The sequence below is a fragment of the Excalfactoria chinensis genome, chromosome 7, assembly GCF_039878825.1.
Source record: "Excalfactoria chinensis isolate bCotChi1 chromosome 7, bCotChi1.hap2, whole genome shotgun sequence".
In the NCBI taxonomy this organism is placed as follows: domain Eukaryota; kingdom Metazoa; phylum Chordata; class Aves; order Galliformes; family Phasianidae; genus Excalfactoria; species Excalfactoria chinensis.
Window position 1 is genome coordinate 32544277 of NC_092831.1, and position 24547 is coordinate 32568823.

The following is a 24547-nucleotide window of genomic DNA, read 5'->3' on the forward strand; positions in this document are numbered from 1 at the left end:
TCACTTACCTTCCGCTCCTGTCAGAATTAACTAAGAACCTGATGCTATAGAAATGGCTGGCTACGTTTCAGCAGGCTTTAAGATGTATCTCTTCATCACCATCCCTTTCCTGTGGGGAAAAAAAAAACCAAGATAAATACATAGAAACATCTGCAAACAAACGTGCAGAATAACTTTGTGTGTTTGTGTATCATTCACTTCTCTTTATTGAATGAGGAAATAGCCTTTTTTTTTTTGTAAGGTCATTTCTTTGGTCTTAAAAAAAAATTCAAGCCCAAGCCACCTGGTTCTCATTTCCTGGCCTATTCCTCATGCCCCAGCTGCATACCATGCTAAAAACAAAGACTTCATTCTTTAATTGTGAATATCGGGCGCCCTTAACCTTCATTTTCCTTTAGGGCCTTGGAATGTCAAAACCTAATATACAATATCCTCTTTTATTAGCTGAAATAATAAATGGCCAGATCTATTCCTTTTATCAGCTGGGCTCAAGATCCACAGATCCTTCAAGACTTTGACAAAAAAGAAATGACTGAATTTCAAAGCAGAATCACTGTATTTACACACAGTTCTGGTCTACTGCTTTGGATGACAGGCATAGACTGAAGGTCGCTGTGTGGTGACCTAAGAAGAGGATGGAAATAAGTCACCTCAGACCCTCATCACCCTATAGTGATAACAGCCATCATATATCACATCTCAGACAAAACCCAGTAACAAAGTGCAGCCAGCCTGCTCTAAGGCCAGGACATACTGGTGCAGAGCTGTAGGAGCATGAAAGATGGCATTCCTCAGTAAGAAATGCAAGCAGTCACAGGAAATGCAGTGAAAGAGGAACTTGCAGAGGTCACCAAATTGAAGCTGATCAGCCAGCTCCGTGCACGAGGCAACTGGCTACTAAAGCACAGGAACATTTATCCATTGGTGGAAAGGAAATGCTTAAATATGTTGGTTTCCAAACCATCTCCTACCTGTGAAAGGAACAGGAGATTCAGAATGAATGAACCAAGCTTATGTAGATTCTGTAAGAGTTTAAAAAAATCCCCTTATCAGTGAAGCAAACCTTCAGAAAACCCAAAACTCTGATAATCACTATGGAAAGAAGACACACAACTGACCAGGGAAATCCATCAGCTACAGCCTCGGGATAAGTAGATTAAGTGCCATTCATTTACTCTGTTATTCATAACACGTTTGTTGCTGTGTTGCCCACAGATGAAACCAACTCACCCATAACTAGCACAACACTCAGTCTGGGTCCTGAGCTAGAAGAGACTTGAGTTTAACAGGGAATAAAGAGGCACTCTACATCCAGGGCCTCTTCACCGAGCTTCTGTGAGGTCTTGGATCAGCTCATACTGGTTCCTGGGGGTGCTACAGGAAGGCAAGTGTGAGCAAGGCTGAGCTTCAGCTCTGTGGGTCAGAGGGAAATCAGCAGCAGGAACCTCTTATAGCACCTCCTGGTGAGATGGCTCTCCAACACACCATCATACCGATGCACAGATTCACACATCACAGATCGCTGTGCTGCACTAGCCTCCTTCCTTTTTAATCAACAAGCAAAGCATGAGATTCTGCAGTTGGTTCACAGATGCACATTAAATAGCCGGCAATCGCTTTGCTCACACATCAACACTTCCCACATTTGGTGAAGAACCTCAAACTCAAAAGCTGTTCCCCGTCCCACTCCAATCTATTAGTAGAGGGTGTTCACAGCAGCTTCCATACAGAGAGAACGTTTCTTGCCTTGAGAGAAGTGGGTAAGAAAATAGTCAGTGTGTTGCAACATGGTCTGAAATGTGATTTCACAACAGTTATTGCATCAAAAGGTTGAAGAAAGTGGCCTGTGAGAGACAAGCTTGTGAGAAGTAGCCAAGGAAAAGGAAATAACATGAGCCTTGCACTACATGGATTTAAAACTAATGAAGTTTGCTTTTGCTTGTCAATAAAGCTAATAGCCCACAGGGATAACAGCACGCAAACTTAATTATTCCTAGCTTTTATGAAGACCCCCCTGTTTATAATAACATATCCAGCTCTAACCTTCAACATGTAGATGTTCTGCCCACCCACCTCCAAGCAAAAAGCCACACCACGCATCAAACTTCTGTGTTTGTGAAAAAATGCCTCTGTTGAAGCTATTCTCAGGACTAAAAAGTACAATAGAATTTATGTTTGCAACAATTATCAGTGCATTTCATGGTTACTTGCAAACCTCGGCTTACTGACCTGAAATCCTCAGCACCTCCAGCATTTCTGTGGCCTTCTGGCATATCCATCTTCCTCGTTCTTACAGGAAAGCGTAGAGGTCCCTACCATGGGATGAAAAAATGGAGCATAACAAGATGTGGAATGGGCTCCATCTCCACACCTCCACATCTCCACTCCATTTGGCTGTAGAGCAGCTTGCGCAGCTCAGGCTGGGCAAGGAACATCAGCACCAACCTTACCAGTGTAGAAATACAGGCACACTACTTCCCAGTATTGTCCAAGACAGTTGAGAGTTTGGCAGCTTACACCCTTTGACTTCCCTGTACTTGGCATGCTCTGGCCTGAACACAGGAGCAAAGTGAGAATGGTCCAGCAGCGACCAATTATTCACACAGCCAGAATGGCTGCAGTTGCAAGTGCAAACAGAGGCCAAGAGAATCATTCCTCACTGCAACTACAGCTGCTCCCCCTTGAAACACAAGGGGAGAGGAGGTCTGACACAGGGCAGATGCCATGGAAAAGTGAGGTGTATGCAAAGCTAGGAAGAGCCCAAGGCAGCGTTGCTTACACTCTGCTCTTTTAAATCAGTCCCCGTCTCAGTACCTGCAACTCACTGCTACACAAAAACACCAACAGGTCAATATCCCCGTGTCAGCATTGTGATAAAAACTCCTTACTTCGCTAAGTCCTCTTGGCTTCTCAAGACTCAGATAATTAAGCGATATAAGAAACCCACAGCATTGAAATCAGACCATCGTTATGCATTCTGCCAGCATTTTGCTTTACAAGCTACAAGCTAAGTTCTTGTTTCTTATGATCATGCCTCCAGTTACTTTACTTTCTTCCCCCAAACCTTTTGCCACTGGACAAAACAACAGGAGTTGGTTCTATTAGATACTGTCCCCTTAATCTGTCTGTGCCGAATAAAACATTTGATGGTTGCCAGAGAACACAAGTAAGATTCTATAAAGCTACTCCTATAAAGTCTTATCAAAACTGTGTGTGACCCAGAGATGGTCTTTCCATTTAAGAGCTCTGACAGCAGAATCACATTTCAGTTTTGCTCTTTCAAACCAGATCTCGTACTAGATGCTAAGGATAGCAAAGAAAACTACCAAGTAAGAACACAATCTTCTGCCCAGCTGCTCCAGCAGACTTCCTTCCCTTTTTTCCTTCTTGGGAAAGAAAAAGTTTGCATCTTCTGCAAAACCATTTTTAAAATGACTTTTGAGTGACAGTAAAGAGACACGAAAGACAAAAAGCTCAAGTTCCTGTCCTTCACCCTATGGGAATACTTTTCCTATTTCGATTGTTTAATATAATAAATGAATTCCAAGATGTAACTAAAAGTTGCAACTCCTCATCTGTTCCTACCTCTATCAGAGCGCTATTTTGGCTTATCTTGTCAAAAAAGGTGCTTTATTTCTACCCTTCACCCTCTCTGTTGGCACTTACCCTGTCCTATCCTGCAGAAGAAGCAAAAGTGGTGGGACATCTATAAAACAAATGGAATTATTTAGTGAGAAAGCACTAGTAAAACTGGAGCAAACAATTCAGAGAACAATCCAACAACAAAGTCTTCAAGAGTTCCTATTTATTTTCACCTAATCAATTCAATCTTTATGTAGGATGTATACTACTACAACAGAAAAAAAGTCAGTTCCTAACAAATCTGTACCTTCATAAACAAGCAAGCTGCTGCCACGCTGCACCCATCTCCAAACAGAAGCTTAGGACTCGATTGGTAGGGTGGAATTCCCCTTATATTGCTCAACAATCTCCCATTCGTGTAAGAGAGGTCAGCTGGCAACACTGGTGAGATGGAAATTAATTGCCCAGCTTAAAAACAGACAATAAGAACACGCCTGGTATCCAATTACTAGCATTCCCTGTGTTCTCTTACAGACACGAGATAGTATCTCATCTCAGGTGCCCAGTAACTCTAACTCTTCAAAGGAATCACAGCACAGCCTATAAACATCACTTGGCATTTTATGCAACCTATTTGTAGCTAGAAGACGAGCTAATAGCGATTGCTGAAGTCATACAAGTGATTTCACACACAGCTACTGAACAACTGCTCGCTTCCTGACAACAGTGACAATCAAATGAACCCTACAGCCAGGGTAATGCAGAAGCAGCAGAACCAACAAGCAATTTACTACTATTTTTTCCAAGAAAACAAACTGCCACCGCTACAGCTGCCAGCCCGAGTACAGCTCAATTATTGCACGACAAAGATACACACGTTAACTACAGTTTGTATGTTTTTCTGATTTATTCAAAAGCTAGGGGATGACAAAAGGGCTAAAATGCTCGACGCCACCTATTTATTACATGAACAAATACTTAAATCCATCAGAGACTCGTTTTACAAGCCTCTCAGTCCAAAAACCACACACAAATTAGATTTTATACACAAACGTTTATTTCCCAAATAAACAACCCCTTTAAACACAAGGAATGAAATCTAAATCTTCAATAAAGATGAACCAAAAATGAAATCCCTCCTGTATACTGTAATCACTGTTTTCTTGGTCACTACTGGCTTTAACTGTTTAACATCAAAAAACAAGGACATAGTTAAAAAAATCATGCTACTGGATTCCTACCTCTGTCTCTGACCAGCTCTATACTCAGCTCCAATACTTTAAAACTTTACATCATCAAATCTGAAGCATTTATGTGAAGAACAGCTGTGCATTAAACACAAACAACAGAACGAGGAGATTATAAGATGTAGTCAAGTTCATAACGAATATAGGTGTTCTTTTCATCGTTATAGATCCTTGGATAATGTGCTATCAGAGCATCCTGTGAGCCAATGTAGATGGAATTATAAATCTTCCAATAAACGTCTCTGACTTTCCGGGCAGGATGAAACAAACCCTAGAAAACAAAACAACACTTAATCAAAGTCTCTGTTCTAAAAGCCTGTTAGTGCTTTTAACCGTGTTTTAAACAAGAATGGTTTGAAAAGCACTGTGATAACACTTAACATCAATTACTAGGAACAAACTACAATAAACAAGTAATTATCAGTTCTGTGAGTATATCAAGTACTAAGTATTAAAGAAACATTACTTCAGAGACATTCCTTTTTTTGGTAGGTAGAAATTGCACTGGATGTATTTTTCACATATACACAGAAAAGGAGCCTCCACATTCTACCTCCACACACGCATTCACAGAAGCTGGAAAGATGAGCATGGATGCAGTGGTATAAACTGTGATCCAGGCACCATTTTCTAACACTCTGCACTTAAACAGATTTAAACATCTTACTGTTTTCTTTGGCTAGCAAAACATAACGTTGATTGAATATCAATCCTATCCTCTCTTTAATAATCCTGCTTGTTATTTGTTCTCATCACACCTTCTGCACTACTGATCCCCCAGTCATTATTAACTGTCCTCAAAGTTGCATGCTTCTACTTCACAAGTCAGAGCCAATTTTTAGTCACTTGATATCACTCATCTGCTACTTCTACACTGCTATTTCTATGCAAGTTTCCCAGGGCAATCAGTTATCTCACTAAAAGAAAAGAAAGCAGTTCTCATTGCATGTTTCCATTATCAAAATCCTCAGCACAGAACGGCATGTTAAAAGAGATGAAAAGCCAGACTGTTTTCCTGTTTTCCTTTACTGGAAATCTCCTTCAGCTGACTTCTCATCTCCTAAAGAAAATTGTACAGTGTTTGGGTTGGAAGGGACCTTCAAGATCATCTAATTCCTCCCCTCTGCTATAGGCCTCCCTCTAGAGCAGGTTGCTCTCAGCTCCCTCCCAAGCCAGGGAGGATTCATTCATATGCTCCCAACAGGCGACAGAAGCCTGTTTGGTAACTGCTGCCGGAGCAGCACACATCAGCACATACCTGCAAACAATACTGCAACATTCGGCAAGGGCCAATAGCAACTCTGAGGCCCTCCAGAGCCCCCATGACTGCTTGAATGACATGCGGAGAGGTTTCAAACACATTAGGCCATACGTAATTTAACAAATGATTAAGAGAATCTTCGCAGCCAAACCCATAAACACCAAGAGACATGTGCTGCACCACAGCACTGGCTGTTTGTCTGTGTACAAGATCTCTGGAAAGAAAACAACGGTGTGTTAATAAATCAAACTCAGAAGCAACATACCTGGACAAGCATCATGATTATTTTCAATTACACTATTTTCAAAGCATCAATATGTGCTTTTAACCCACAGCTACTGACACTAAGAGGCAGAGCAACCAGACACAGATTAATTCAAAGGACAGTTTTCTGGCTATTACTGTGCTATAAACTCTGTAGCAAGGGGACTAACAACAGAAATGATTAAAAGTGGTTTTAATGCAGCAAATACCCTTGAATGGCTGCAGCACTGTCATCTTCAAAAGAGTTAACAAAATAGGAGTATATAACCTGAATTATTTGTAATAACAATGTTCGTTACTGAGCAATTTTTAGCAACCAAGGACAAAGAGCTTATTTGCTGTTAAGACCCAGTTATGTATTTAATGTGTCCGTGGCTAACTGGACCATACGTAGAAAGAATTGCACTCACCTGTCCATTAAAGCATCTTCAAGCAATGGTGTAACGGCATAAATATAATCTTTTCCCATCTCTCCAATGTACTCAAACAGGAAAGAAAGAGATTTCAACACACCATTCTGGACATTCAGTTCTGGAACTCTGTATTCATTCATGAGCGCAGGCAGCACTGTGAAAGGTGAGCATGTTTCAGCTACAATAGCAATGGCTACTGTAGTACATACTCTGTTCTGCCTTTCCTGTACTTTCAAGTTATTCAGCAGTGTAGCCAAGACATCGTGAGGTCTGGAAGAGAAAATATGTACACCTACATCAATAGATAGGTAAATTAGTTGACACTGAAACAGAAAACAGCGCAAGAATATAGCTTAGCCCTTCCGGAAGTCCCTGAGGAGCACCAAAAACCACAATATTGTAACAGAGTTTAAGTAAGCTCAAGACATTACTTTTTAAATCACCAATTTTTTTATTAAAAAACAAAAACACATCAACCCTCTCTCTAGACTCAGCTTTTGTTCAGCCTGTAGTTAGTCTGTTAACCAACTCCGGGAGACAGTAGTAGCCTTCCCATTATTACTCTGATCCCACAGGTAATTAAAACTTGAAAACAATTTAACACATGAATTTCAGGTAACTTTTGACAGAGATGTGCAACCAGGCACAGAGAAGCCCAGTCAGTGCATTGCTTGCTAGCTGGTTATTTCTGTTACAAATCAGTAGCTGGTCACTCATTTAAGAGTGCATAGAGAAACAGAAATTGTGCTTCAAGCAATGATTTGCTGACTTGCAATACTTCAGTGTGGAAGTAAAAAAAAACCCGGTGCTAATCAGAAAAGCAACTGATTTAAGGAACAATAAGAGAAACAGTATTTAAAGGAGAGCTATGAAAGAATACAGAGAGAGTCTGACTGTATCACACTATCAAAACTTGAGAAGACAAGCATATCTTACTACCAGTTTAAACTTGCTAGCCTACCAATTCAGTTCTAAAGCACAGCACCCTACACTAATAAGAATGTGTCTATATTCTCTTACTAAACAAATCAAAACCAAGTGTACACCTTTAACATGTGAACTGTAGAGGAGTTTGAATATTTATCTCCAGTAAAATTCACAATCATCACCACATGAGATAACTGTGTGTAGAACTAGATAAAGCATTAGACCAACTTACCCAATAGCTTTTGCAATATATCCAAAAGTATTTACTGTGGCTCTTCGAATAGCTTTCTTGTGAGCTTTTAATAACTCAAGCAGCTCAAAGCAGATCCTCATCCATTCTCTTGCAGAAACATATTCCGCACCTCTGAAGGAGAATAAAGTGAGTTCTCTTCAGTTCTGCTCAAAGCTTTGAAGTATAATCTCATAAACTGCAATATCTATTTATTCACTATCAAGAGGGATGTTATTTAAGCAATAAATACTATATATAGTACAATATTGCGTGTCCATATATATATATATATATGCATGCACAATATATACAGTATAACAGCTCATACCCATATAGACTCTCATGGATTAACAGTCTAAAAGGAACACAGATATAATACATCTACAATTTGAAAATGTGGAAAATATACTTGATACAAAACACTTGCAGATAGAATCATTACAATAATAGATCATTTCTTATATACTTCACCTTAAACATTAAGCTAAACTTTCAAAATAAAACTTAAGAAATAACAGGAGATGCAAAGAACCCAGATGTCAAACCCGATTACTCTAGTTTAGCTTTTGCTACAGCAATTGCTTCCAGAGAGAATCAGTTACATCATTACTCAGCTCACCTGTCTGCAATACGCCCAACCAGATCGATACAGTTCTCCTGTACTTTCTCATGTCTGTTCTTCAAAATAGGCGTAAGTCGTGGCAGCAGATCTTTGATAGGAGGGGTCATCTTGTGCATACCTATTGAATTCAAAGAGGCACAGTAAGTTTCGCATTCTTTTCATTTCACTCTTGAACAGGCACACGATCATTATATAAATGTACCTATGACATTAACAATAGCCTTAAGTGCTCCAAGTATGCTGCCCAGTACTTCCGGATATTCTTCACCCAGGTACTCATACAACACAACTCCCAGATGTCCCATCAGTTTTTCCTACAAGAAAGTGAGAAGATTTCACAGTTAAACTTTGCTCCTCGTTACTATGACACACTGTAGCTCATTTGATCCAAGTCAATTCAATACCTCTTGACAAGTCTTCATGACCACTGCGGTACGAGAGATGAGGTCAGCAGCCTGCTGCCGCACCTTAGCCGACTTGTTGTTCAAACGCCACAGGACCGTACCGCAGATCTGTGGCAAGTAGGGCTTCACTCTTTTGCCAAGGGCGTTAACCACCGTGCCAAAGCCATTCAGCATGACAGAATCCTGGGTGTTAGAACACAAAAGGCAGTTAGATCAAAAACACCACATGATCCTTATATCTGGCATCATCTAAAACTGTTATTAAAATACATCCAGTACGAGGATGCCGTTGATCTGAGCACTGAAATCTGTGCAAGGGTTAAAAACATCTGACTCACAGCTATACGCTTCTTCCTAACTGTGAGCTACCTTTCAGTTAAGTTGTCCGTAACTAAGTAAGCTGGCCATACCTCTGTGGTCTGTTCTTGGAAGGCATACAAGATCCCATCAATAAGTTGCTCTTCTAGCTTATGATCAATGTCTGCCGCACCCAGATTTCCCATTATCTTCTCAATTGTTTCCATGACCATTTTTCTGTACTGCTCAGCCTCGTCTTTCAGATCATCCACAATTCGAGAAATTATTTCTGCTGCTCCAACTTTATTTGCCAGCTCCACTGTTGTATCCACCAGCTGAAATACACAAATAGTTACGTGAGCAAACATCATTAAAATCTTCCTGTAACTCTTGAAGATCTCCCCAGCCTGAAAAGCAGTAGCAGCATCATGCTGGTTTCCTATTGCACTGCAGTGCAAATCTTCTGTCACTAAGTTACAAATAGTAGTTTAAAAATGGGTTCTATTTAGGAAAAGAGTAAAAACGCAACGGCACAGAGAAGGGAGGAGCTCTAAACTTGCCTTCAGACCAACCAAGTATTCTTTAAGCTCACAGTGAACAACTGTTTTCACCCTTAGAAATCATCCAGTTTTAAGACACAAACAGGGTGAACAACCTCACCTTTGAACTGATGCAGATTCATATTCAGTGATAAAATGCCAGGTGTGAAAGTCCTGACTGAACAGTTTCTAAACCACAGTTCAGACATGGGACGTACAAGACACAAAACTAAGCATCCATTCTGAACAAACACCCCAACACAAATGTAGTTCTATTACAAAAACTGGAAAAATACCTGTCTGTAATTCCTCCTGTCCAATGCCATTCTGTGCTGCCAGAAGTGTTTGAAAAAGGGTGGCAAGATCTCTGTTTTAATGTAGTTTGCTTCAACACCATCTGTACCACAGCACTGCTTTACCACCTAGAAGGAAAAGAAAGCCAACAGTATTAATTCTGTGTACGGTTTGTTTGGTTGTGGTGTTTTGGCTTAGTTTATCTTAAAGAAAAGGAAACATATATTCAATGTTAACGCTAAAAACTCAGTTTTTATCAGTTTAATTTATTCACTGCCAGTGTCTGAACAAGTAATTTGGACGTACCTTCAAAACAATCTTTTTCATCTCTTCATCAGGAGACTGGAACTCTCTGATAAGAATTAGCATGACTTCTCTGGTATAATAGTTTGCATACTCAGCATCCATGAGTGGTATCAGATAACCAATAGCCTTCAAAAAGGCAGCCAAGCCCTATTTCAATGAAGAAACATATTTCCAGTGAGTTACGGAAGATACATATTCATTTCAGTTTAAACTAGAAGTAATTTAGACATACCTTTCCTCTGTGTTGACGTATACCCTTCCACAAGGGCTTCAGAACGGAATCAAATGACTCAATACCATAGGGAGTAGCTGCCTCAGCTAAAGCAGCAATAGCCAAAGCACTGATGGTACGAACCTTCTGCTGCTCATCCACAAGACCTGCAGAAGAACACTCTTTAGTACAACTTTGCGTATCTTACACTCAAAATAGCAAAACCATGCAGATAGAACAAAAAAGAGATCACTTAATTTTCAGGAAAACGATCACTCTTTCTCTTCCAAAGTCAGACAAGTTATTTATATATTATTATGTAACAAAGGCCACGCAGTACTTTGCCTTATTAACACTTCATCTCAACAAGGCACAAGAGAAACATTCTAAATACAAATCTTAAGCCAAAGAAAGCAGAACCTACCGTGTTCGATAATTTCAACCAAGCTCCTGAGATGAGGCAAGATAGCACAACCCATAAGGATAGCAATTTGCTGCACAATCTTGATGCCTGTATGCCTCGCTTGCCAGGATTTTTTGCTTTTACAGACAGCTTTCAAGAACGGCAACAGAGAAGGAATGCCCAAAGCAGAGGCAACAACAGCAAAGGCTCGAGCTGTGGTATTTCGGACATATTCATCCATGTTATCAATATCAGGTCGCATCGTAGAAATCATTGTTGCCAAACCAGCAGCCTGAAAGAAGAACACACAAAACACACAGATTTATCAACAGCAATCTACATTTTCCTGCCATGACTATAAGCAGCTCTGTGTGGCTATATATAAGCTAATTCCTACCGTAGGATTACAATTTATTACCTTAGCCAAGTTGGAAATAATTTCTCTGCCTTCCACTCTGGCATAATAGTCTTCATCTATCAGCAGTGGCTCAATGACAACAAGAATCTGAAAAAGATGAAAAAATACACATTTCCATTAGTGAATAGGTAGAATTTCTGGTCCTAGTAATAAAATTATGATTCCATGAAGCTGAGATAATTCCATGGATTCAAGCTTTCAACTCTATGATGACCAAAGAAGTCTTAGATCTGTTATGCCTTTTTCCCCCACCCCCCCCCCGACTCTCTTTGAAGAACCTCCCCCACAGATTCTAGCTACATCAGGTAAAATCTCTCTCCCTCTCCCAAGCGTGCATTAACATTTTAACATTATGCCTTAGTACTGTAATATCTGCAATCGGATCACACTACAATAGGTTAAAGTTTGACTGAGAAAGAAATACAAAAGCTAGTATGATCTAAAAGCAACACGATATTGCCTTCTCTTCTGCTATGCAAATGAACCCACAGTGATCACAAAAAGCAAATCAAAGATGAGCAAACTGCAACAGACCTTATGTACGTATGGTCGGACCAGGTCATCCAGTTTGTACAGAATTCTGTCTATGACTTTGACAAGTAAGTGGCGCTCCTGATCCTCCAGTGTTGGTGACATCAGCAATGGCAGAATCTGATTAAACAACGGCCCAGCTCCAAATTCCCGAGCTTTATCAGTAATCTGTCTCAACGCAGCCTAAAAAATAACAACAAAGGCAACTGTCACTTAAACTAAGGAAACAATACTGAACAGCTATTGGACAAGTAGGCATTAAGCAAGTTAAAATATAATCTATTGTAACCATGGGCTTCACAATACTCGTTCCTACCACCATTTTCCACACAAATACATCTGATGAGAGGCCTCAGTTATTCAATTTTCAAGAAAAGCATGCTCAGTACTAAGAATGGCACCATCCAGAAAGGCATTTTACACAGCACTTGCTTCAGGTGCTCAGATCAGCTTAGAGTGAATCTGCCAAAAACGTGTAATCTTTTGCATGAGCAAGCTAGGAACTTTAATTGGCAGTATACCTCTTAAGAAGCCAAATATAGAGAATTACAAAGCTCTGTAAGCAAAAAGCACAATAGAATCTACTCTCCCCATAAATAAGAATTATTGCATTATATTCCGTAAATCATATGACACTTAGCAATCAGCATTACTGCACAAAGAGCAGCGACAGCAAATTACATCAAATGACAAAGTAAAAGCAACACATATACAGATAAAGAGGAAGCATTAAACAGACAGCAAAGCTTAGGAGGTAAATTTGAAGAGAATCCTACAGACAAGCAGGTGAAAAAGAGATAGTCTGAAAATGAACTTGAATACAAAGGGAGTGTGTTAGAAGATGAAGTGCTAAGAATGACCGCTAATCTCACCTTCCTCATGGGAGGCGTGCCGTTCTTTATTTTCAAAAGTAATTTCATTATCTTCCTCTCCTTCTGCTCTTCAGGACTGAGAGTTGATTCATCAACATCAACCTAGAAATAATTCCAGACAAATTAACAGGCATCGGTATACTTCAAAAGATCAGAAAACTTTAATCAGCACGAGTGAAATGTCATTTACCAGCAGCTTATCAAAATACTGGATATCATCTGGCTTCAGGAACGGAAGATTGCCAGAAGGCTGGTCATTGACACTCTTCATAGTCCGGTCCTCTGTCTGCATGTGGAATCCAGTCATACCACCCAAAGGTGTGGGAGTTGCCGTAAGTTTACGTGCTGGAGTACGAATAGGTACATAACCAGCTGGTGGGGGAAGAACCTACAGAAGAAAGAAGGAAATATGCTAAAAACTGCACCACAGCACTAATGTAAAGAACAAACCTCCACAGCCTTTGAGACTCATCTTACCGCAATTGAACAAGGTCCCAAATGCAGAACAGAAATGAAACAGAACATACGGGTTTAGCCTTTCGTAGATTTGTGTGTTACTGAATACATCAGATCCCACATTCAGCGATTCAATTCACAAATTCAGCAGGATAGTTCACATTTATGCTTATTCTCTATTGACAGTATTTCAGAAGAGGGTTTGGGCAATGGACTTAACAAGTCTTGAGAAACTATTTAATAACCCCCCCCCCATCCAAATCAATATTTGTATCGACATTGTATATTTATGAAGTCAGAATCCGTCACTCTCTCCTTTCCACATTTGGGCTTTCTTTCTGAACTCAGCAGACATTCTTAAGGCTGAGAAGCAAAGTAAGAACTGGTCATTGAAATAAACATTAATTTCTCACTTTCTAATGGATTTATAATAAATGAGCAACCAAACCAAACCAATTTCTACGTGAATTAACAGCTTCTATGAAATACTCTGAAATACATGTTGGATTTATTTTTTTTCTTTTTTAATCAACATCCCCTGACAAAAGAAAACTATCAGTCTGCTGAAGCAGCCTCACCCAAATTCATTACCTTATACCCCTCAGGGAACATAGCATCCAATTCTTCATCAGAAAGTGGTCTGTTTCTCTCATCGATTTCCCTCTCCCAACGCCAAGCCTGCAGCTGTTCAGGAGTCATGCTCATGATATGACCTATATTCAAATGACAATGTTTTGTTGTTGTTGTTGTTTTTCAAGAACTTCCATAAACAAAAGATAGATTTACTTTAAGTGTCTTCTTGAGCTAAACTTTCCACACTTGACAACTGTAGCCAATATGACACTAATGTCTTTACCATCTAGACTGAACACAAACAGACATCAGCCTTAGCTCCTACGGGCATTAAAACAGGCAAACTGAATATATACTAACTGTTTTCATACCGTCAGAACAGTACATAAAGTAAAAGTCTATTTCAGTATACAATATAAATGTTGAAGCTTCATTTACATGTAAAAAAGTGAAGCCTTAGGGAATGGATTGGGCTTACCTGGCGTAGGAGTTGCCATGTTCATAGCTGGTGTACCAATGGGTGTTTTGCCAGGTGTCAGAACAGGAGTGCTGCCACCCATCTGGCTAGCAGGTGTTTCATCCCATCGGGACTTTCTTTTACTTGCTCCTGGGGTTGGTGTCTCGCCAATGGAATCACCACCTCTATCTGTACGTGGAGTCTCAGCCCATCCACTGCCATGTCCCGGAGTATCTGAAGAAAAACAACACAGTTTTTGTAGAAAACTGAACAATACTATGCTCCAACTATAGCAAAAACATCCACTTCCATTTTTATTATCTCGTCCTCATTCTTACACGAATCAGCAAGCATACAACTGGGTTAAGCTGACTGAATTCAGTGCTACGCAAGCTCAGACAAAAACATACATCAGCCACTAGATGTCAGAATGTAATCACTTCCTGCCGTTTGCTTGCTTCTATTGCTCATGTAAGGTGAAAAACTCCTACAGTATTTGCCATTCAAAATTTCTCAGATGCTCTCCAATTCGCCATACACACCTCGTTCTGTTTTAGGAGTTTCATCCCATCGATTTTTACGTGCGCTGGAAGTGGCACCTCCATGGCCTGGTGTTGCATGACCAGGTGTGTCCCGTCCAGGCGTCGCAGCTCCTGCTGGTGTGTGACTGGGAGTGGGATCCCATATCTTTGAGCCAGGGGTGGCACCAGGAGTTTCACTACCCTTTGCACGGCCTGGAGTTTCATCCCATCGCAGGGATGGTGTATGTCCAGGAGTCTACACAAGACAAAAGATTAACTATTAATCTCTCCCCTCTGTGCAGTAGAAAACTGCTGTTTTTATTCCTTTACAGCATGAACGTGTACATGTCAGATTAAGAAGCCTGAATTTTAAGTGGATTGGCATTAATACCTGTAACATACAAACTGATGGATTATTACCTCTGCTTGATCCCAACTGGATAACTTTTTAGGTGTTGCGCCAGGAGTCTGATCAGCTGTTTGATCCCAACGCCGCTTGCGCTTTGAAGGTGGCTGAGAAGCGGCTCCATTGACGACTTTAAGCTCTCCAGCTTTAGCTTTTTCAGCTAGCTGCTGCCTTATCTCCCTCTATTCAAGAACACAAAAAGATGAACTTATTTCCAGTTGTATCAGTTATCTTTTTACGCCCAAATAACATGTCATTAGCCACTCTAATTTCAAATTCTTCCATAGCAACAGGGCTATGTGTTTTGGTGCTGTTGGTTTCTATTACCCATACGAACACCTAAGAACTACTACTAGCCTGTTTCAAATGAATTCCACCTCAGTAAATTATTAAAGAGGGACGAATTAGAAAATAAGCTCATACGAGTTACACCCTGAGACATTAAAAAAGCCATGAAGTTCTCGTTTAGAATTCCAAAATGACACTGTAGAAACACCACACCAACAAAGACTATTTCTCATTTATCACTTAGTTTGTACAGTAAGGTTACCAAAATGGGGAACTATTTCCTCAATTGCTGTCAATTAAAGTAAATCAGTATAAACCAACAGAGGTCAATGGAGCTCTAAAATCTTGCTCCAATTAACAAGACAGCTCTGTAGGTATCACAGAAGAAACCTTATTATATTACCAATATCTTTCAAACTACTACAATGAATTTTTAGTAACTATTAATAGGTGGTTTTACTCTTATTTTCTCCTTTCAAGTTTTAAGCCAAATGCTAACTAGCTATAGTTACTGCAACAAAAGCCTTTCAAAACCCCCCTGGATTGTCTTTATATAAAGCTCACAAAAACAAATCCCTCCAACACTGAGGAACCTGTATCTCTCAGGTTCCATGCCTTCACCTCTGAAAGAAAACAGACAACCCAAGAGCTACTGAACAATCCAAACTAACATATACCGACAGCATTTCTCCCTCCATTCTTTTGGTATTACGTGGAACAGATGTTGTTCAAAGCTACCATCCATGAAGTCTACCATAGTGGTTCAACATCCGTAAGGTCTACCATCACGGTTCAACATCCGTAAGGTCTACCATCACGGTTCAACATTTCCAAAGGGAAAAAACTGAACAATTCAACAGAATTCCCATTCCCACTGCTCCCATGGCGATTTCTCAGGCAGCAGAATGAAACCAAGTTCACAAGCAAACGCCACCCCCAGCTCACCTCTTCTTTTGTTAAATGCTGTTCACGCATAACATCCATGTACGTTCTGGCATTCATTTTAGGGTCTGGTGTCTTCCCTCCTGTAGAAGAGAACAGCAACAGGAATGGAGCACAATAAGTACAGGGTAAGCAGAATCTACCAACTTTTTCTATAGTCCTGCTCTAATATTATTTTATTCCATGATCATTTAATTTTACTTTTTGATTGAAAATTTTAAAAATTACGTGTATCTTACGTTTATTCAGTTTGCTGATCAATTTAACCTGTTTGAACACAAACGTAACTACTGCAGTTTCAAACAAATATTTTAAAGCAGATATAAATGATAGAATGACAACACAGTTAAGAGTCTTCAGAAGTGATGGGTTCCTGGGTTGCTAATCCGGAATACGTACACTTTCGTGCCTTTGTCTCCATCAGCAGTTCTGACTTCAAGCAGCAGAATAGAAGCCTAGAAAATTATCTCTTTACCATTAGTAACACTTTGGAAAGATATTTATATTCAAAACATTACCTTGTGCAAGCTGCTAAATCCTAGTAGCTATCTGACTATAAACAACTACCGCATACCTAAGTAACGTTTAAAATGCTTTATCGTAAGGACCCATTTATAAGTTTGACAAATCTGGACACATCTCTCAGATCTTCCAGTGTCACATTGTAAAAGGGCTTCATTTAAAAAAGCAAGAAATCCCAGAAAACTGATAGCACCTTCCCCCTCCTTTCAAAGAACAACTGCGACTGGGATCTGAACGTAATACATTTACCACCACAACGATACTCACACGGAATGGGGTTTGTGTACCATTTGTTGTTTTATGCTCTGTATCTTGAGTTAAAGTTTTACTTTTACATACTTTACGAGAAGCCCGACTTTATATAAATTAAGACTTGTCAAGAAAAACACTATTAATTAAAAGGAATGTGCAGATTGCTATACGAGTGGTATAGCAATATAATTTAGGATAAAAAGAAAACTCTTAAACATTTCTATGCTGAAGATCATTGCCCAATTGGCTGTGTCACTCTGACACTAGCTTTGATAGGACTTTCCTTTGGAATACTTTTTCACCATAATCTACACAGGATGTGTTGAACTGCACCCTTAAGAATGCAGACAGGACTGGCATATAGCAGTACTGCTGTAGGAAAGAAATTAAGGACAGTTAGTATGGGCCTGTGAATTCTGACAAAACATGTTTATATCAATTACAATTAAGCAAGTAAAATAAGTAATATCCCTAATAATTCATGCAGGCTGCAATTCTAATTTGTAAAACCTGCAAAACAGCTGCTGATTTCAAGCCAACAGGCACCTCACTTCCACAAGTGAAACTCACTCGCCTCAAGAAATCTTCCATCAGACCCACTACACCCCTTTTCCTGACTTGCATTCTAAAATTATCTGAACAGACTTGAACTATTAATAGTATCAAAGTCTTACATAGGCTTTTGTTTCTTTTAGCTATACCACCTAAGTTTACATAAGATGGCAAGAATTAGGTGCTCTATTTTGAGAACTAGCATTTCAAAAGCAATAGCCCTGTCAAACTATGACTTGGAACGAAAGCTTTCAAGGTATTGAAAGACTGAGCACTCAATACACAAGTTGTTCAAGTATAATGCACAACCCAAAACAAAAAGAAAAGAGAAACCTTTAACCCTTTGTGTTTCTATGGCAATGGCTCATTATTTTCTTGTCCTTCTACCTGGAAAGAAAACTTGTATTATAAAGATGAAGAATATGGCATCTAGGTTTTCAACCCAACCTCTACAAAAAGGGGATGTTTAAAACAAAACTAAGTTTATAAGCATGCCAACAGAAATCAAAGGGCTAAAGACAGTTTAAGACAACAGATCTCAAAAGGGTATAAAAAAAGTCAAAAATAAATTACCATCTGCAAAAGGATCGAGACGCTCAGGGGAAATTATCATCATCCGCCTGTGCTTTTTGTACTCATCTTCCCGATCTGCAATCTTTTGAGGACGGTGTTCTGCAAAAGGATCATACTAAAAACAGAAAAAAAAGCTGGTTATCACATAGGAACAACATGAAAAATGCTGCTGATCGTTACGCTACCTTAATATAAATCTTACTTCTGAAACTAGAATGGTTATCGAAACCATTTTGATCAAATAACTTCCTGTTACTGTTCTAAGAAGCTTTTTCATTTGCTTCTAAGGCATTTCATCCCAGCAGTCTTTCTTCTTTGGAAGAATAAAACTTCTTTCGGGAAGACTTATTACAACCTCATACGCCTTTAAGCTTCAAAGAAAACTATTTTAGGAGAATAAAACGTTCACGATTACGTTTTTGTTACAAAAAGCTTAAGAGACATTCAGCTGTTCCAGATATTTGCATTTTTTTTAAGTATCCAATTGATGTTTTTAAGTAGTCCAGCATATACGCACACATTGCCTCTACATGCACAAGTGCCAATTTCTACCACGCACTGGAACTGTAACATAAAGCACAGACAAGCTCAGTGCTTCAAATTCTGTAATGCTTTACAGACATGCTGTGCTTTCAGAAAAGAAGACGCAGTCTTGAAATATTAATACTTCTCCTAAGACCCAAATAGTCTTTTTGTGCCTTGAGTTCAGACGTACCTGTTCAGTTGACTGCGGAATGTCATTAAGCAGTGCCACTGGAGCATGGTACCCTGGCTTCTTCTGGCCAAGCAAACTTGTAGATGGGTAATCGTCATCATCCTGCCAGAAGAAAGACGTGGCAAAGTCACAGTGATACTGGCTTTAGCTAACAATGTCACATCAACACACTGAAGTCACAGATAAAATGAAAAGGGACTAGAATATTCAACTCAATTTTCAGCAACTGTTTCCACATCTATTGTTGTATTCCTCCCAGCAATCAACTGCTGAACCAGATACAGCTCAACAAACAACTAAATTGATACCTTATTCCTTAACAGACTCGGTGAATATACTGCATTTACTCCAAGATGTCATCTTCAATAACTACACAACAAGTATTTCATAATAGTGCTACCAATGCAATGAGCTCATTGCTATGGAAAAAGTTGTGCACGCTGCCCTTTCTTTCTTAAAATCCAGACAAATACAAAGAAAATGTCAGTAAGTAACCCCGAAAAATATTTCTGCAATAACAAGAGATTGAGAAATCAATTCCAGCACTGTTAACTTGGTTGTACCTTCTCAACAACAGCGCCAAAAGCAAGACTTCAGAATGTGTGAGATACTCTATGTATTTTGTGCAGTTATCAGTGAGATTCCGTGCACCAATTTACAGCAACGTGGAAAGAAAATTTCTCTTAAAATTATGAACCAAGTTCAGGGAAAGGCTGTAAGGGAAGCCTTTAATTAATGCATTCCTGGAAGTCTTCAAATACTGTGCCATTACAAAAAGATACCAGCTAATACTAAACCACACATAACATTCTTGCTTCTCCTTAACAATATTCTCTGCTCACATTAATAAGCAGTTACTCTTTATGTGTTTATGATCGGAACTACTTTCCGATTGCTCTGAAACCAAAAATGTGTTTAACATTAGAATTTAACAGAACTTATCAACATAACCTTAACCACCCTTAATATGAGACAGTGCAAAAAGCACAGAAATTGCATCGAAAATTCAAAATGAAATAGAAATGAAAATATTAAAATAGACACTTAAAATGTTAGGCCTGAGTTTCACTAGAGTTTTTCCATCTCATTTTTCACCTTGGCAGCAGCAACAAAACCAATTCAGACACTCTAAAGCTAACAGAGCACCAGCCCCCCCCCATCTCGGTGCCCTCCTGGAGCTCTGTGCCTCTCAGAGCACAAGTCATCAAGCCCAAGAAGATCTGATGAAGCCCAGAGTAAGGCATGTTTGTTCACTAACTGCAACTATGTATCACTTCAAATAAAACACCAGAACCTTAGAAACTCCTTAAATAAATAAAATCACTTACGTCTTCCAATTCAGTTGCTGCAATGGAAGTTACGTATCCAGCAAACCTGCTGTCACTGCCACCATAGATTTCTTGGTCATAATATCCGGTGGAGTCGAGGCCCACTCCTTGTGCTTCATCAAGGGCAGGCTTTTTGCCTTGAATTTCTCGGATCTGCGCTTCGATATCTGGGGTAAACATAGCCAAACATTCAGGTCAACACACATAAAACGCAACACTTCTATCATCATGTTCAGCAAACCACCCAGTTTCCAAGTCCATCTCTAACTAATTAGCTAAATATAATTATCACACTAAACTATAAAACCACAATGTATACAAAGCAGCTTTTCTTTATGCTGTAATATTATCCAGGACAAACTAATGCAGCTGTATTATGGTCTGAAGCAAACCATTCAAAACTATTAACATTAACCCATCTAACCTTCCAAATGGTGAAGGTGGGGAAGGTAATTACAGCACAATATTTTTCAACATGAGATGGTACAGGGCTTTCTCAATTAATGTAATCTTTTCTTTAAAAGCAGCTATTGAGATGCTATCATTGATTAATAAACTAATGGTGCTCATTTAAAGAAACCTGTTTAAAGGAGGTAGTGTGTGAGTAGCCAGACCAGGGAATATGCAATAGAAGAACACCTTATTCAAGAACAAAATATCCACTACGCTGCAACGCTGTATTATGTTTGAACCAACAAAATAACCTGACAAGACAGGCAGAAGGTCAGCCACAGCTCCCATCTCAGGCAGCTCAAGGTAACCAACTTGAGACAACTCCTGCCTCTGCCGCCACCTTGTAAGAGTCCACTGCTCTGCTGAACTTTTTGCCTACCCGTCAACGAGGGCCAACGGGAGCTTTGGCACTCCTAAATATATCAGGATCTGACAACAATCACCTCTGAGAGAACAGTAAGTCAGTAATCCCCAAAACCAAGGAACCAATTTAACCACTCTCCCTCCCATGCACTGGTAAAAACAACAGGCAAATCAGTTGTGGTAATTCAGTTGCCTTCAATAAACAAGATCAAGATGCAGGCACAACAAGGTAACACCTAACCCCACTAAAACAACTGTCGTTTCCATCTGTATTTGCACTTGTTGGGTGAAGGAATAGCAAGGCCTATGCTTGCAGAGGCTGGCTGGACTCGATCTCAAATGCCCTTTCTGACATCAACAATTCTGTGCTTCACCCTCCCCATCTGAAGTCCTACTGCCTATGATGTTAATTGGAAGGAAATTCACCCATTTCCAAAAGCTGCATAGAAGTAATACTAGCAAATCACCCAGAAAGTCTACCACGCACTCCTGAGCTATTTACTACTGTTGCTCATCTTCTATCAGGACTAATATACCTCACAAAACTTTTCCTCGGAGGCAGCTTGCAGAAGGTACTAAGATTCCTATGAACAAAAGGAAGTTGAGAATAAAGGTAAAACCATCGTTAATCCAGCTGCAGGCTGACCAGAGCTTAGAAGCTACGTGGGGCACAGTCACCTCCACAGTGCAGGAACCCCAGCTACCTGCCCAGAGATTCATGAGAGCTGAAGCCCAACAAAAAAACCCTTATACTGATGGCCATGAGCCCCAGCTGAACCCTGCCCATACATTCAGCTCCCCAGCACAGCACAGGTTCTTTACGACTGGAGACAATTTGCTCCCAAATACATTAATAAACAATTAATAAAAAGCAGAAAGAAACTTCAGAGACATCCCACACGTACTCCATCAACCAACAACTCCTTCAGGCATTTCATTTTTGCACAGCTGTCCTATCACTTGACTGTGAAACCGAAACAACTCAAAGAAGCACTTGGACTCTGCCAGGTTTGTTAGGTGTTTCTAGTTGCTTGTCTCCTTCAAAGGGCAGATCATGTTCTTGATTTTGTTTGCAGCTTGCTGCAATGCAGCACTGGGGTGAAATGAAACACCCGAGGCTTCTACTGCTACTGAGGGGACTGGAAGAACTAAGTGATTTTCAACCACAAAGGCACTGTTTCTTTCTTTGCATGAATTCAACCAAGTCCTCACAGTGAAAGAAACGCTCACGTGGTTACAGCAGTTAAAAACAACGTGGTACCCAAACTTCCCTTCTTACATTACAGTCTGGTCAAACACACACTGCATGTACTTAGATTGCAGCGAGGGCGTTAAGGGAACGTAGGACTTTAAACCTTGGACTGTAGGACGTCATGCTTCCTCAGATCTCCACATACTTTGAAACTGATCTTACTTATAAGCTGGAGAGCTATGAGCAGTCTGTCTGCACACAGCCCTTTCTGCCTCAGGAACAAATCCAAGGGACTTCTTTTAATACAGAAAACAATCTGAAACTGCCTCAAGATCAGGTCCCCCAAGCATTTAAACACATAGTTTAAATCGATCAGCAGTTTCTCATCAGTACAACGGGGCTACTTTCGGACAGAGTTGACTCAAAAACTCCAACCCTTTGCGCACATATTACTCCTCCATTCGTCTCACTGCGCCGTTAATGGCAAAGCCGTGCACCGAACACGGCCTCTCGCAGCTCACCCGCCACACACACACACACAGAGGAGGACAAGCGCGCCAGCAGAGGCGCAGAGCTAACGCTAACAACTGGTTTGGTTTGCTTCGAGACGAGCGGAGCGAGCAATGCGGCCCGGAAAGCCCAGCGCGGAGCCGGGAGAGGCCCAGCCGCACGGCGCAGATCCGCTACTGACCCGCCCAGCCGGCAGGCCGCAGCAGCGGTCGGAAGCCCCGCGACCTCGCGCCGCCCGCCCTACCCGCGCAATGGGGGGGGCACGCAGCGCCCGGCGGGCGACATCTTGGAGCTGCCGTCGGGATGGCGCCGTTCCGGCAGAGGCAGCGCGGGGCTCCCACGGCCCGGCTGCGCAACCCCGCAGCGCCAGGCGGCGGCCCGGCCATGGCGCTGACATGGGCGGCGACGCCATTACGAGCGGGCCCGGCCCGGCCCTGCCGCCGTGCCCCCGGCACCCCTAAGGGCTGCGGACGGAGAAGAACGGAATTAGAAGACGCGAAAGGAGCGCGCAGCTTCAAATGAAACCGTCCCGAGCGGATTTCTGCCCTTTACCTTCGTGCGTCTTGGCGATCTTCGCCATTTTGTCCAGCGCGAACAACACCGAGACGGAACTGCCGCGGCCCCACCGCTTCCGTTCCGGGGGGGGAAGGAGGGGAGGGGAGAAAGCAGTGCGCAGGCGCAGTTGCGTGCCGCGCCGCGGCTCGCCGAGTGCTGGGGCTTTGCGCAAGCGCAGTAGCGGCAGCGAAAAGCGCCACTCGGTCGGCCGGGCGGCCCCGCAGGCCGAGATCGGAGCCACGTCCTCCTTCTGACTGACGTCTCTGCCAGCCAATAGAAATGCGGCATGGAAGCCCAAGTGGCCAATAGTGGTGCGGCGAGGCGGAAGGGTCGGGATGCGGCTTGAGCACTGCGTGCTACAGGGCATCGCCGCAAGATGGCGGAGGTCCTGAGCCGCGCTGCTATTGGCCTCATTGCTTGGGCTTTGTTCGCACAAGTTGCTGCAGAGCAGAATAAAGCATGTACACGTACTCATGTTGGAAGCTGAAATCGAGCATAGGAGCTCCATGTAGCCAGAGCACTGATAGCCAGGGGTTGATAGTAAACAAGTATCCATAGCAGCGTGGTGCCACTGCAGGAGCTGAAATATACTTAAGAGATTCACGTGAAAGGACAGAGGATCCGCTCTTTAGTATTATCAAACTCACATCCTGCACTCATAGAAAGACGCGTTCGTAGGCTGTGGAACAGAGATATATACCGAGCTGTTGAGAGACATGCGAGGATAAGGTCAAGGCACACAGTAATTCCCTACTACAGGAATTTAATGCCTGCAACTATTTTAAGTAACTGTCACATGCTTGGGTTCACCAGAAGATCAATCTGCAGTAACTTGTTTCTTCAGCCTGACTTCCAGCTTCCTTTATGGGCAGCAGGATTACGTGCCCACTGTTACTAAACAGAACCGAGCTCAAGGGTTGCGATCCTAAAGTACAACTTGCTTTAATTAACGGATTCAGGTCTAATGTCGTGGCCAGCCTACGCTATCAGTAGCTGGTACTGTCACCAAAAGCAGTGCCCAGTCACATCACCTGTCCTTGATTTACCCATCTGATTGTGCCATTGC

The 24547-nt window shown here is 41.2% G+C and overlaps 1 protein-coding gene across 3 annotated transcripts; it reads right to left on the reverse strand.

Annotated features, from left to right (window-relative positions):
- Positions 1-4527: 4527 nt before the first annotated feature.
- Positions 4528-23607, reverse strand: SF3B1 (splicing factor 3b subunit 1). 3 transcript variants are annotated; one of them, XM_072341341.1, is made up of 25 exons: positions 23479-23607; positions 20409-20575; positions 19081-19182; positions 18366-18480; positions 16470-16549; positions 15251-15418; positions 14852-15086; positions 14331-14543; positions 13871-13992; positions 13014-13211; positions 12824-12925; positions 11955-12134; positions 11421-11507; positions 11024-11294; positions 10621-10766; positions 10389-10535; positions 10085-10210; positions 9363-9584; positions 8953-9135; positions 8751-8862; positions 8546-8666; positions 7927-8058; positions 6765-7037; positions 6088-6304; positions 4528-5100 (listed from the first exon to the last, which is right to left on the reverse strand). In XM_072341341.1, the coding sequence occupies exons 1-25, from the start codon at positions 23504-23506 to the stop codon at positions 4942-4944; spliced, it is 3906 nt and encodes a 1301-aa protein (XP_072197442.1). In that variant the 5' UTR covers positions 23507-23607; the 3' UTR covers positions 4528-4941. The 3 variants fall into 3 exon arrangements, 2 of the variants coding, with proteins under 2 accessions (XP_072197442.1, XP_072197443.1); XM_072341342.1 differs by lacking the exons at positions 18366-18480; positions 19081-19182; positions 20409-20575; positions 23479-23607 and adding an exon at positions 16866-17186; XR_011904266.1 differs by lacking the exons at positions 4528-5100; positions 6088-6304; positions 6765-7037; ... (14 more) ...; positions 14331-14543; positions 14852-15086 and adding an exon at positions 16866-16921 and having other exon boundaries at positions 15358-15418.
- Between the last annotated feature and the right edge of the window lie 940 nt (positions 23608-24547).